The sequence below is a fragment of the Pteropus medius genome, unplaced genomic scaffold (genome assembly GCF_902729225.1).
Source record: "Pteropus medius unplaced genomic scaffold, Ma_sr-lr_union100, whole genome shotgun sequence".
NCBI lineage: Eukaryota > Metazoa > Chordata > Mammalia > Chiroptera > Pteropodidae > Pteropus > Pteropus medius.
The window spans coordinates 1,970,527-1,985,405 of NW_024345479.1; the positions used below are offsets into that span (position 1 = coordinate 1,970,527).

The window sequence follows — 14,879 nt, forward strand, 5'->3', positions numbered from 1 at the left end:
TCGGACACCCCACTGTTCCGCGGCTCCCACCTCCCAGGACTACGGGGAGCAGTGGGGGAGGAGGGATGGGGAAAGCCTGAACTGGCGAGAGGGAAACCGCCAGATCTGAAGAGGAGAGGCAGATTGGAAGGCGACCGAGGGGAATTCGGAAGGGGTGTTGGTGCTCCTACCTGCTCAGGTGTGTGCTGGCAGGGGGGTGATGGGGTTCCCAGGAGAACCGGGGAAGCCCTCTCAGCTCGATTCAGGATTCCCCCTGCTTCTGGGTTAGACTGCTGCAAGAGGCACAGGTTTCCGTTGGGTCCTAAAGCCCATTCCGCAAACAGTAGGCTCTCCCGCCTTCTTCCACCAGCCCTGACTGGGTCAAGGGGTGCAGCGCTGAGGACTGATGGGGGAGGAGAACTCCCTGAGAGAAAAACGGAGGTCTGAGTCATGGGCTGGAGACAGGAACAGTCCCGTCTCAAATACACAGCGCATGGATGACTTCGACTGAGGAGAATATGGGACAGGAGAAAAAAGACATTTCTAGCTGCCTGCATCGAGCAAATGGATTTGGGCTTTGGTGCTGAAGATGGAATTAAGATCGCTTTCCTCACCACTCCTGCTCAGCTGCTCAGCTACTGAGAATTTGAGGAAGGGGACGTTCATTTTGGATGGGTCCTCACTTCTATCCTCCCCCTCATAGATATAGGATGGTCTCCCCATCCCTCCCTACTATTCCTAAATGCCTCGGAGGCCACGGGGTGGGTGGGTGGGGACTGATTTCTAGCAAGTATAAAGGGAAGTGTGACTTGGGCGGTAGTTGGAAACTGGTAGCTTTAGATCCTTAGACTGAGGTGTATCTGGGGGTGTGTTGAGGTGTGCAGATAGACATATGCAGGTCAGAGTATGAGCAGATGGGGCCAGGGGACGTCCATTACCAGGAAAGGCAATTGTCAGTGGAAGAACAGGGTGCAGATTCTAGGAGTCAACTAGTGCCCCTCCCCAGCCCTTAATAGGATCCTGAAACTTTTCCAGAATAAATAAGTTAAAGAGAATATTTTCCCAGATACCATTTGAGATAAATATAGGGGGCAGATGGGACCTCTTAACACAATTTGATCAACTTCAAGGTTATAGACCGAGCTTAGGATAGCCGATCTTATCAGTAGTTCAAAAGGGAGCACTCAGGTTTGGTGGGCCAGAGGGACCAGGGAAAGGTGGGTGGGAAGTCTGCAGAGGGTGAGATTTGAGAACATTTTGCAAGGAGAGTTGCACATATCTCCAGCAGCAGAACCGGGGAAATGTCATGGGGTGAAAGGCCAGGGAAAGTCAGAGACAGAAACAAGGGAAGGGAGAAAGCGTCACCTCTTTCTAGAAGGGGAGAGGGCAGCAGTATTGCCTTTACCTCTTTCTCTGTCTTGCAGGAAGAACTGGGGAAGGGAGCTAGACGGTAAGGGTGGAGGGCCCCAGGGTGGAGCCCATGGGGTGAGCTCAGGTCAGGCCTTTCACCCTGCCGTGCCTCAGTTCTCTCCCAGCTGTTAAACAGGGCTCTTGGTTCTTCCCAGGGAGTTAATGAGTGTTTACAAAAGAGCTTGGAGATCCTCAGATCTCAGCTGGGCCACCACTACAGTTATAAAGCTCAATGAGGGCTGAGTGTTATTTGGGGAGGGGAGGAGTAGGGGAAGAGGCATACAGACTACACTCTTACAAACTGAGGATAAAACCGAGCTCGGAGAGTACAAGCCTCAGCTGCCACAGGATATCCTTGTGCCCAGGGATGGAGGTCATGCACCCCCGTACCTCCTAACCACCACCAAAGGCTGGCCTCCTGCTAGCTGTAGGCAGAGCCTAGACTAGCAGCTGGTCTTCATTAACTCCAGCTTTTTTCACCCCCCACTGTGAACCCACAGCTTCTACAGGCCTAGGCTAGAGGGGGCTGCCCTAGTCCGACCTTGCAGCTTAACTCTGGGATGGGGGGACCACACCAAAGGCCAAGTTACCAGCTGAAAATAAAGTTGAAGCAAGACTCCCTTTTCCCACCGGGAGCAAGAGGAAAGACAGGAGTGTGGGGGTGAGAGGGTGGAGGTGGGGGAATTTAGGGCAAACAGCAGGCAGTGAAGTCAGCTGGATTGAGGCCCAGAAACCCCCACACCCTGGGGCCAAGTCTTACTCTAGCTTTGCTTTCAGCCTGAGTCTTGGCTAGGCCCCAAACTTGGGAAGGCTCTGGCTGCCCCTTTCTGCCTCCCCACCCCCACCCTTATTAAATACACATTTTATCTTTCAGCATCTTCATTATCTTAACTGAAGGAGACAAGCAGTGGATGGCAGCAGCATAGAGCGTCGGGGGGTGGGGTGGGGTGGGGGTGGGTGTGGGGAGCAGGCACACCCTTGTTATAAAGTGCTGATCTAGCTCTTTCAGGCAGTGTGGGAAAAAGAGGTGGGATCAAAGGGAGCGAGGCTGATTCAGAACTCAATTAGAGCTTCTTTAAAAAGGAGGTAGTGCTCTCCTTTCAGCAGTCTTTAGACAGCCTTTACCCAGGCCCCTTGCACCCAATTAGCTTCTACTGCCAGCACCTCGGGACTGGGGTTGAAAATCAAGGGGAGGCCAGAGGGTAGCCTTCTCCCGCTACAGAACGCACTTCTGAGACCTGCCACTATTTGTAGCTTAAAAGAGAATGTCTTAGAGGACACCTTATCTTTTCAGGAGTAACCTGAGGTTACAACTTTCCCCAAAAGTTAAAAAGTGGGACATCCTTAATCCCTTGCCAGCTAAAGGCAACGTTTCTGGCCAATCTCTAGGGACACTAGGCAACAATCAGACAGGCATCCCTCTTCCCAGCCTATAGGGAGGGCTTTCTCCATAGCCAAGGCTTCCTGGGAGCAACATGGAAGTTGCCTCAAGCAAAATACCACTACTTCAGAGGAAGCGATTGGAACGCATCTGTGAGGCCAATAAACTTTCACAACTGTGCCAAGGCATATTTTGTAAGATGAAGCACTCTGCTTTTACAGGGGCTTGCTTCTCTTCAGTGCATTAGCGCCAGCAATGCTTACCTGCATGTTAGAACTGTCCTCAAGATGAGGGAAAAGCAGTGTCTTACTTGGTTCATTTATCTGTCCATTCAGCAATTGTTTATTGAACACCTATCAGGTACCAGCCACTGTACTAAGTGCTGGGGACAGATACAAATGTAAATGAAATCTCAAGCTTGGCACTTTTAGTCTCCCTCAGTAGTCAAGTGATACCTTTCTATAGTTTTTAAAATCTCTAAGTCTATCTCATACGTACTTCCCATTTCTCATTGGTGTATCTTAAAAGGGCATTTAATAAAGGCAGGGAGCAAAGGGGGTTGGGGTGGGGGAAAGAACAGAGCTCTGCCAACTTTTTTGATCTGAGTAGCTTGGACCTCACACATTCTTGCCAGTTATCTAGCCACAGGCAAGTCTTCATTGAGCCAGAAATATCAGTGGCAGCTCTGGGGCTGAAACTCACACCGATTTTATTGTGTCTATGTTCTTTCCATGGTAATACCCACCAACACTCTGTGGAAGCTCACTCTGTTTCTTTGAAGAAAAATACATAAGTAAACCAGGATATCGACACACACCCCACTACCTTCAAGAGGAAGAATGTAGGTCAGCATCTTTGCCACTACTCTATGTGAAACAGCCCATGATCCTGGCAAAAACTATAACCACAAGCCCATCCCATCCCATTACCTTCCCATAGCTCTCAGCCTTAGTGAGAAAAACCAGCAAGAAAAGGACTTTCTTCCTCCTCTCAATCTGCTCCCCGGCTGTCTGAATTACACTTAAGACTTCACTGACAAACATACATCAGCTTTTGCTCCCACAAGGGCAGCGGAAGCCAAGCAGGGACTCTAAGTCTGCTTCACGCATCATTGACAGAACCAACCCTGTTCCAACTGCTGAAGTCTTAAGAGCAGCAATGACCTAGAAATTGACAGTGGGGGGAGAACTGAAGGAAAAGAAACGAACAAACCAGTGCACAGAAAACCCTATTTCTAAATACCAGGGCAAAGGGAGAGAAAGGAGATAGAGGGGAAAGAAATTTGGCCCCTTTGAATCTGCAAATGCAATCTTGGCTCAGAGCCACGGAGGATGCATAGCAGCCCTACTGCGAGTCAAGCCATGTTCCTGACTCAAGTCTTATAGTTATGGCGCCAAGCCTCAAACACAATGAGGTGGGGAGGCCGCTCCTTTTTGGGCAGGATCCTACTGTGGACACAGAACAGACAGCAGCTGCCCACAGTATGGAAACAAACTGTAAAGCAGTCACGTCTCTTAAGGCTGCAGTATCCAATAAAATGTAATTTAAATCAAGCCTCGCATCTGTTCTCAATCCCATTCAGTCTCTGCTTCCCATCAGCCTTTGGACAATCTTTGTAATTATGCTTATTAACCCTTATAGCCCCAGACACTTCCCAAGCTTGTAGGTATGCAACTATGTTCTCCACTCACAAATTACCCTTGAAGGGAATGAATGCTCTGATAAAGGAGTGTGAGAACATTCAGACTCCTGTCTATAAACTGCGCTCGGCTACACACACCAGTGGGTAGTATTCATTTCAGAGGGCTCTCTCAGGGTGCCCTTCTACCTCATACCACCTGCTGTAGGCCAGATCACATTGCAAGGGATACAGTGGGCAGCATGAATGAAACAGTGGCCAACAGATCATTTGTACACATATCAAGTTCCTAAACTCAAGTCTATGTCAGAAAGGTAGGAGGAAGCAGAAGAGCTCAGGGAGCACACACTTGGTCACTGGCTCTCAGACCATTCATATCACACATGACTGACATTCCAAGCATCTGCTTGAGTTATAGAAGTATATAGCAATCTCCCAAATGAATCAAACTTAAGTCACCCCATCCCCCCCTCAAAACTACCCCCAGCCCCATGCCTGCACTTTCAAGACAGCCAGTGTTATAACAGTGCCCTCTGGCGTCCCCATCACAAATTGCCATTTAATGCCACTGAAAACCAAACCCAGAAAAGGGGAGACTGAATAACCATATGGATGAATTGATCAAATAAGATTAGAAAACTATGAGATTTAAATGAAAATCTAACCCCACCTAAAGCTTCTTGAAACAAGTGGCTTCATCTGAGGGCAACTAAGATTGTGGGACAGTTTAGGGAGGAATTTTCACATTACCTTCTGAAAGTTTGAGCTCTTGAAATGTGATTGCTTAAAAAGACAAAGAATGCAATTTAAAATAAATATATTCACGATCTGAAAAGTTACATTCTCCTTACCATCCCCACACCCTTGGAAGTGCCTAAAAAACACAATGAGTCTTTAAAAAGTCACAAAGTGGAACTATCTGCAAAGTGAACACACTATACTCCAAAATGAAATAAATTCTTCGATCACAAAGTGTCTTCCAAATCTCCATGAAGACTTGCTTCTTTTCCTGGATCATCCTTTTCTATTCTTCTGGCTCTAGTCCAAAATTCTTTCAAACATAGCAACATTTGAGGAAACAAAGAGGTACATATATGCATATTCCGCAAAATAAATCTGTATGCTTGCAAGCATATTAAGGTAGTAAATATAATTAAAAAGGGTCTACTTGGGAATTAATTTTTAATGCATAAAAATAAGACCCAAAGACATTATTCTGTGCAAATATTCTTAACTCTGTAGATTAAAATTTATCACTTTCAAGTAAAAAAGGTCATATATATTTTCAGACCTGAATATATAAAGTACTAAAATGAAGACTATAGCTCTCTAAATGACAGCTGAATACTTTCAGGTGGGATACTAGATAAAAGAATTTAAGGCAATCCAGTAGCTAAGATATTTCCAATTAAAGCTTTGTCTTTCAGAGCATGCTCTATTTCCTTCTCTTCAATCTTCAAAGACACCTGGGAAGAAGAGAAAAAAATATTTTTCACAGTAGAGATCTCACAAAAGCAGTTCTTATTACATAAATGTCTACCATGTTTTTCTCACAAGAGGCAACCAAGTTAAACGTTGCTTTTTCAACAGTCTATAAAAAAATTTTACTCATACCACAGTCCCATCTTCACAGATCTTAAACTCTAACAACAACAACAAAAAAACACAAATTATCTAATTCTGGTCATTTTAAATTCTTTACTTTAGCAAAAGATAAACTCTCTAAAACAAGAAAATTAAAAGCAACGTAACAAAGTAGTTGGTTATACCTTTGTAAAGCGGGTTTCCTTGTTTTTCTTTAATTCTAAAATGCCCCTGGCCTCCAAGAGCCCTGAAAGTGACAAACACTCTGACTGGTCCACAACTGCCACCTGCTGTTTGCGACAGACGTTACTGTAGGCTTCATATAACTAGGAGGAAACAAGGGAGAACAAATGTTGCTTACAAGTCATATCTCTTGTAACCTTATAATCTATTTAAAAATGTGAGTTTTTAATAAGTTATCTCAATACCCCAATTCTCTCTCTTTCAATAAAATCCTTGAATAGGCATTTTGTAGATACTACCAAAAAACCTACACTGTAATTCAGGAAAGGGGCTTTATATATTTCATAGGGAGAGGCAAAAATGAAAGGGAGAAGATTAATGGCAAATTCTCAACCACAACCCAAGGGAAATAAAGTCAGCTGCTTTTTATATGGTACCAGTATTTATTCTTACCGTTAAAATCCATTTTTAATTCGTATCAGCTGGAGCATGATAGGCCTTTTGGAAAATATCTGCTCTGCGAAGCAGATTCTCATCTCCACCCCAGCTCCATCTGCTGAGATTCCCAACTAACCTTCCCCAGAGTGACCTCTTTGCTTTTCAACTGCCTGGTTAAAAGCAGTAAAGAGCAAACCAAGAGCTTCTGCTGAAGAGGGAAGGAATCTTGTGCTCCTTCTTGGCTCAAAGTCATTCTGTTACCATCAACTTCTGAAATGACTTTGGATATGTGAATAAGACCAACTTGTTTTGGAACCAGTGATTCAGAGAGTGATTTACCTATAAAATAAAAAAATCAAGTTTAATTTGGTTTTTAAAAATTGTGTGTATCAAGACAGATGATACTAAGTTTTAGCTGAAAATTCAAGTGCAATCATGTAGTGGCAAAGCAGAGGTTCTAACTAGAAGCTAAAGAGACAATGCTATCCTCAGAAAGAGTCTGAAACAATGTGAGATGACTTGGAAAGTAGGGTTATCCTTTTTCTGGGTAGAATGGTGAGGTACTCTGCCCTGTAGAACACAATTTAATCTCAGAGAGACAAAAATCCACCCCATGAAAAAATAAGGATCAGACAGAGAACTACTGCATTCTACCTTGAAAGTTCCTAATATAAGAAGAACAGAACCTTGAAGCCAAGATGACTATGCTTGGTAATTAAGAAAGAAAAAAGTTGGAAAAATTACCTAATATTTTGAATCAAATGAGTGGCTAAATGTGGATAGTAAAGTCAATCCAATGTAAGTCCTCTACATAGCCTCTGCAAATGACCTTTGAGGTTTGGTTAACTTGCCCAAGCTGATCTACAGTAGGGCAACACTTGAGAAAATGTCATTGGATATCTTAGCAGATAGCACCATCTCAGAAGCCGGAGGCTGGGAAACTGCCAACAAGCTGCATAGGACTATGGCCTCATTGTTTGGAGACGCATGAATTTTAAGAGAGAGGAGGAATTTGCTCTGTAACAACCTTTGAGGAAAGTTACTTCCTGAGACCATGTGCTGTTGCCCCACAACAATTTGCTTCTATTTTATTGTTACAAACAGGATGTTGCTGAGGACTAATAGTGAAGAAACTGGATATCTCTGATCAAGTAGCAGAATCTTAAAGTAGAAAGGAAGTTAGAGGTCTATTCTTGCTCCCTACCCCATGGCTGAGCCCCCTCTAAAACAATCCTAACAAGTGGTCATCTATCCAGCTTTTGTTTGAATGTCTTCAATGCTGGGGAACCCACTATGTGTCAAAGAAGCCCCGTTAGTGCTATTTATTAGAAAGTGTCTTCTCATATTTAGTTGAACTCAGTCTCCCTATAGTTTTCTAGAACCATTAAAAGCTAATCACACATACCAGAGGTCAAAGGCCAAGAACTAGATTAGTCTAATAATTTATGCCAGGAACTTACAACCTCTTCTAGTTATGTTCATGCTGGTGGTGCTCACAGGAGCCACCGATAACACCTAAATCTTATTTGTGGTGGAAAAAAAGGGAATAATCTGAAAAGTTGAATAGAAACGAGAATTTAATCTATGTACTGGCATATATTACTTACCATCACCCTAGCACTAAGTTTGGCTACTTCTGAAATATTTTTTAAAAATTTCCTTCAACAGCTGTAGAACTGTAGTGCTAGAAAGAATTTTAATAATTTTCAACCACTGCAGGAGTGAAGGCAGCAATAATCAAACCAGACTGTCTTGTTTCTAAAGATTAACACTGGATATTAAACAGTGACAAGATATGTAGTTCGTGGCCATTTTATATCTGCTATAGCTAAGAGAACATGGCTGAGGGAAAGGAAATTAATTTTGCCATTTTTGTAATAGCCTGCAGCTTACTGTAGCAATATCATCTTATACCTCCACCCTCCTATACCTGTTTAAAGGCCTGAGATATCACAAGTTAAACTCAATTCTTTCACGGACTCTTATTCACCATGCTTTGCTTTCACCTATATTGAGACCTAAACTGCACAACACATAAGCACCCAGAGAGAAGCAGATCCAACTTTACTGTCTACAGTTTTCATTCCTAGAGCTTGGAAAGAAAACTTACTCTGTCTCAATCATTTATGTAACATCCTGAGGAACTCATTTGCACTAATGCACAGACTATAGTGCTGACAGGCAAGACTGAAATAAAGCACATGAAATAGACCAAAAACACACAGATACAGACATAAAAATGGGTGAGTGTGGATTTAACCATGTTCATTATATCTTTCTAGCTCTTTCCTCAGAAAAGTTAAGCTTCCAATTACAAAGGAAGACAGGAAAGAGATAAACTACTTACATTCAGACAGTGGTTTGAGAATAGTCTGGCTTTTGACATCCGACTCTACAATTTCAATAGCTCTCCTATAAAAAAAATATTTCTAAAATTAATTTAGGCTGAGCCAAACCAAACACTACAACAAACCACCAAGCTCACAGACGCATTAACAAAAAACATGTTTTATCATTTTAAAGCCCCCAAACAAAACTGGGTTATGTCTCTGCTAAAAGAGACTTAGTTGCCTTCAAATAATTCATAGACCAGGGAATCTGAGAAACTTCAACACTACACGGTTTCCTCTTAGAGATGCCAAGTAGGTCATCATACATTGAGCCAATGATAACATTTTGGATGAGGAGAAAATGTCGTGGATGAGGGAGAGAACATGTAGTGTGGGCGACTGACTAAAGAGAAGCAGTACCACCCATCCATGCTGAACCTGGAAGGGGAGTCCTGTTATATATACATGGCCTATGTGTAGGCTAAACCACACCAGCCTGCCTACGTGACTATTGCTCATAGCTACAGGTCTTTCCCAAGTAGTTTGCTGGCTAGGGGAAACTTTCAAATCCAGGATCACGCCATCTAGCAATAGGAAGAGCTTACTCTCCCACTGCTCTCTCCAAACTACTTAGCCCACAGGAAGCCATAAGCCAGACCTAGATCTTCTGCATGGCAGCAGGGGGAGGTTGGACCAGCAGGCCAACACAGCAAGTATCATTTTAATGGACCCAGTGTCCCTACTGGGAAGAAGAAATTTCATCAGTCAGCGTAGAGGCTTTCCCCAGCAGGAGGGACAAGGGGGTGGGAAGGGAGAGAGGTCTGGAGTCTAACTGTGGGGACCACCGACTGGAGGAAGGGGTGCTCACAAAAGCAAAGGAAGGAAAAAATGTCTAAAGGCAAAGATGGTTCAGGTCCATAAATAAACCTGCTTGAGACCAACTAATGGAAAAGTAAACTGGAGTCTTTTTTAATACAAATGTAATTAACCAATCTATAATCACCACAGGGAGTGCCAGCAACATCTCATTTGTTCCTCCCTCTGTAGGTAATGGACTGATAATGTTTCAGACATTAACACGGTGGAAATGCCGAGCTCCCCACTGAGAAACAAGTCCTCTTTTCTGAGCATAAAAAGTGGCAGAATGGAGCCTCTTAAGCCACATTCACTTGAGTTACACGAGACAATTAACAACATTTCTTTTTTTAATAAAAACAGCCAACAGTGCCATAACTCACCTGCAAACATCTAGCGCTTTGCGAACATCTCCAGAAACAGCAGAGACTTTTCGAGCACAGAACTGAATTGCAGCATTGTCCAGAACCTGGTCTCTAGATGCCTTTGGACAAGACATGAAGGTGACAGTCTGAACTTTAAGATCTCCCTTCTCTGTAATTTAGGTCCCAGATATAAATAAGTATTTTCACACTGAAGTCTAAACTTGATTGGCCCCCCTTTAGGGTCTAAGAGATACCTTTTCTGTTCATAAGTCAATGGAGATTTCACACATTTAGGCATTTTGTAGAATGTGGCAGATATTCGTGAATGGAAAAAAAAAAGCAATCAGAACTTAAATTAGCAAAACTAAACTAAACTAAAACCTATTTGGTCATTTTCAAAAGAGAAAATTTTTTTCATAGGCCCCATTTTTAAAGGCCATTGAAGAAGCAATTGTGTGATTCCCCTCTTATTTTTATTTTAGCACTGAGGCATCCAATAAATGGAGCCATGGATGAAAATTCATAGAAAAATGTCCTCACTATGCCCCATACTCTATGTTTAGTAATGCAATCAAAGCAAAATATTTTAGAACTACCGCTAGGTTTCCCCAAAACAGGTGATCCAAAGAACACACAATTTGGTACAATGGTTGGTACTCACCTGATTAAGTCGATCCTGCAAGATAGTGGCTATCTGATTTTTGGTATAAGGTGGGAAGTTCAACAGCTGTGGCTTATATTTTTCTCTAGCCTGAAGCCTCGGTAAAATTCTGTCTGTGAGATCCAAGGTATTGGCAATACCTGAGAAGATAAATAACACTAATCATAACTGGTCAAATCATCCTAAAAGGAAAAATAAACCCTCAGAAAGCTAAATAAACTTTCCAGTTATAATCCAGCATTCTAATTGTTGCTTCCCACTTACTCCCCACCACTCCCATTCTTTAGGTAAGATGTACGTAGTAATCATGGAATGCTCTTTTCAAGTTAGATTTAGGATTGTTCACTGATAAACAGGACCAGATACTCTAAAATCAGCTATCTCTGAAATGCAGTATTATGTAATTTCTATTCAGACTTAACAAAATTGATTTGCCTTAGATTAAAATTACAATTATTTTTATAAGAAAATAGAAAGCTGGTTTAAAATAAAATACGTGACAAATAAGTTGAAGAGATTAAAAAAGAATTCTTTAGAACCACCATGCAATATTTACAACTGAGCACTAACCAATCAGCACCAATCGAGACTTGCTTAGCCATGGCCATTCAAACAGCGTGTACAATACATCCTGCCCTTTGCTGTCCAGCTGATCCATCTCGTCCAACACCAACACACTACATATAAAGAGAAACAATACCTATGTTCATCTTCTTAATTCTCCAATCTGTTTGATCTGGGATGACTCTAGGTCACATTCCTATACTTGAGACCAGTTTGAAGATCATAATTTGTCCTATTTCCAGTCACAGTTACGATACTCAACCATCCCCACCATCATGAAAAAGTAACATATAGGTTTTTCAAGCAATTAGTTTAAAAACATTTTCCCAATTTAAAATTAGAAGGTGTATTTTTCCTTTCTTCTTTCTCGTTAAGCTTATGTAACTACACTTCTCAAAGCAAATACAGGAAACATTCTTTTTATGAACCAATAAATTCAAGAGACTAGAATCTGAGTTTGTGGGCAGCAGAACTTGCAGATTTTCACAGAGCAACATGCAGCAGAGCAATACTTACATCATGGGGCCCTTCTCTGCAGTCAAATGGTTTTCCAGTTTCTTCATCATGTCCTTCCCAGCTGGCCTGGATACACCTTCCTGACAAATCTCCTGAGCAATAGCTGGGAATACAGCCTGGGCACTCCTCAGTGACATGCAATTCAGCATGATAGTTTTAAAGCCTTTTAGTTTCTTCTAGAAAAATACAAACATGGGAGTTACTTTGGCCTCGGATAAAGATTTGATGGAACCTGAAGTGTCTTTAAGGAGATAACAGCATAGAAGAGAATGAGCTCTACTTTCATTTGGAAAGATTTAGACAATGAAACGAAAAAAGTCTTATTTTAGAGAAAACTTCAATCCCCTAAGACTTCTACTTTTTCTTAACCCTTAATAACCAAGTGTCATTTTAGCAAGAGCATCATCATTCAAACTTTCAATGTACCTTGAGGTCTTGCAGAATTCGGCTTAGGCAGGCAGTTTTTCCAGTTCCTGGAGCACCAGAAAGATAAAGACTCCCAGCTTTTTTGCCACAGATGTGCTCCCTCAGGAAATTCCTGATGACATCCATCTCCTTTTCCCTGGCAGGCAGCCGATCCGGGACAGCGGTATTCAGGGCCAGTTTTGCTTGCTGGTAGCAAGTGCCTGTGCCAAACATGAAAGGACAATTGGATACAACAGAGGTGACTGCGAAGACCCAATGGGTTTCATCTGGACTCACCAGCCTTGTTTACGAGGCTGCACTAACGGCTGCCATGTAAGAACGAACCTTCTTGCTTGAACAGTCTCAAACGTGCAGATTCTTTTTCCGGAGGACATCTCTGCTTAGACTTTGCTGTGACCTCTTGACCTTTTCGAACTGAGGAACATATTTTGTTTTGGTGGACTCTAGTTTGTTCTCTTTTGCTAGGAGACTTAACTGTCAGTTGATTGTCAAATACCAATCGGCGCCCCTTAGGTATATGTGAGCGAGGGGGACCATTCTCTTTCTTGCTCTGCTTTGGTGGAGAACAGGGTGGTAAATGGGGAGTGTTGCACAGGTTGTCATCACCTGAAACATATTAAAATCAAAACATGGTCATTCATAGCAGTGCACTTGCAAAGGTCTCTGCGTACCTCACAAAGAGGTGAATTTCTACCTGGGTCAAAGCCATCAAAGTAAAATGCCTCTCGTTTTAGAAGCATATACTGGCCACCAGATGGCACCACTGAATCTTACAACTGTTTGATAGAAACTAAATGAGTTTTAGTGAGATGAAATTCTAAGATGGTTCTAAAGCAGGGTTTCTCAACCTCGGCACGTTGACATCTTGGACCAACTAATTCTTTGTGCAGGAGTGTCCTGTTTATTGCAGCATGTTTAGCAGCATCCCTGGTCTTTATCCACTATGCCAGTAGCACTCATTCAGCTGTGGCAACCAAAAATGTCTCCAGATACTGCCCAATCGCCCTTCATTAAAAACAAATTATCTAAAACAAGATTACCAACCACTGTTCTAAAACAAGAATGTCACCCGTGTCTCTTAATGTCACCACTATTAAGGGAAGTTTCAAAAAACTACCCAGAATAGCTAACTGTGAGGTCATTTAAAATACCGACAGAACTAAGTTCAGTATTAAGGAATTGAAGATCAGACCTACTACTAATTACTTCAGAAGCTGATCTTAATTCTGAAGGTCAGTAAGAATTTAGCAACCATTCTGAAAATAACCAAAGTGAATAGAGTGGTCTTAACAGAACTTAGAAAGCTGTTTCAAAGGACTGGGCATCTTATTACTGAAGGAGAGGTCAAGAGCTACAAGTTAAAAAAAAGTAATTATATTATATAATGGATAGCTTACCCAGACGTTTTCTGGGGCTGAGAGGAAGACTTTTGACACAAGGAGAACGGGGTATGGCCTGGACATTTGTCAGTTCTAGTTTGGTGTCACTAGAGTTTTTAGCTTTGTCCGATGTCCGCGACAGCTTCTTTTTTGGAAAACTGACTGTAGTCTGTGACTGGGATCGGGTTTGAGGCATGACGGCAACACACCTGGGAGCCCCCCCCAAAAAAAACCAGGGCAGGCAATCAGTATGTAAAACTGAAGAGAAAATAACTAACATAAAATTTATACCAATTATCAACACTCATTTCATTAGTAAATAACAGTAATATTTTAGCGTTCAGTTCTGCTTCCAATCCAAATCTATGCAATAGCGAACACCTGACGTCTACCTACTATGTGTAAGAATTGTTACAAACATTTTAGGTATCGGACTCATCTAAGTTTTACAACTACTTTAGAAGTAGGTACTATTATTAAAATGATCTTGAAGTCAGCAAACTGAGAGGCACGGAAGCCCAAAGTCACAGCAAACCCTGTATTCTGGCTCCAGAGCCCAAGTTCTTACCCACTTGAACAACGAAATAAATTTATCTTGATTGATTTCTATAGTACTAATTCCCTCACCCCAGGCACGGGGTTTATCTTTATCACCAGCTTCGCCCAGCAACCTTTCACATTTAGTCTTGCCTAAAGTCTCACTCTGCCCTGAGTCCCCCCACTATACAGAACTCTCAACCCCACTCCTACAACATTCAGCTCCTTTTCCATGCACAACTGCCAGACTACTCCTTCGGGCCTCATCGGAACCCGCGGGTCTTGCCACCCAACTCTGCTGCCTACCAGACCCCAGGCCTCCCAAGCAATCTTCTCCTCTCCAGCCCACAGAACTGCGTCACCTCAGTGCCGGCTCCTTCTAACGTCTCCCGCACACGGCTTCAGGGATTCTTCACAAGTTACAGAATACACAGGCCCCAGAAAAACGCAGCCACACTCGCGCCAAATCTGCACAGCCGCAGCTTTCCGGCCTCCCGCCAAAGCCTGGCCAGGTTGCTGATTGGCTGTCGCCAGAGCGCCGCGCGCCCTGGCCAACGCCCACTCCCTTCACGACCAATTCCGCCGGAAGACCCACAGCCAATAAGGGAGCCCCAGGTTTCAGCGCTCCCGTG

General features: G+C 42.9%; 2 protein-coding genes across 3 annotated transcripts in view; both read right to left on the reverse strand.

Annotated features, from left to right (window-relative positions):
* Positions 1 to 322, reverse strand: part of RARA (retinoic acid receptor alpha) — a 43,371-nt gene extending 43,049 nt beyond the window's left edge. The window contains 1 exon segment of the mRNA XM_039873568.1: positions 171 to 322. The gene's annotated coding sequence lies outside the window, so the exon portion shown is untranslated.
* A 4,887-nt stretch (positions 323 to 5,209) lies between these two features.
* CDC6 (cell division cycle 6) lies at positions 5,210 to 14,765 on the reverse strand. Of its 2 annotated transcripts, none has more exons than XM_039873571.1 (12): positions 14,610 to 14,765; positions 13,729 to 13,919; positions 12,656 to 12,937; positions 12,332 to 12,531; positions 11,906 to 12,078; positions 11,396 to 11,502; positions 10,826 to 10,965; positions 10,183 to 10,283; positions 8,962 to 9,026; positions 6,751 to 6,953; positions 6,179 to 6,319; positions 5,210 to 5,875 (listed from the first exon to the last, which is right to left on the reverse strand). In XM_039873571.1, exons 2-12 carry the CDS (start codon positions 13,904 to 13,906, stop codon positions 5,786 to 5,788), a joined length of 1,680 nt encoding a protein of 559 aa, XP_039729505.1. In that variant the 5' UTR covers positions 13,907 to 13,919; positions 14,610 to 14,765; the 3' UTR covers positions 5,210 to 5,785. The 2 variants fall into 2 exon arrangements, with proteins under 2 accessions (XP_039729505.1, XP_039729503.1); XM_039873569.1 differs by having other exon boundaries at positions 11,906 to 12,081.
* Between the last annotated feature and the right edge of the window lie 114 nt (positions 14,766 to 14,879).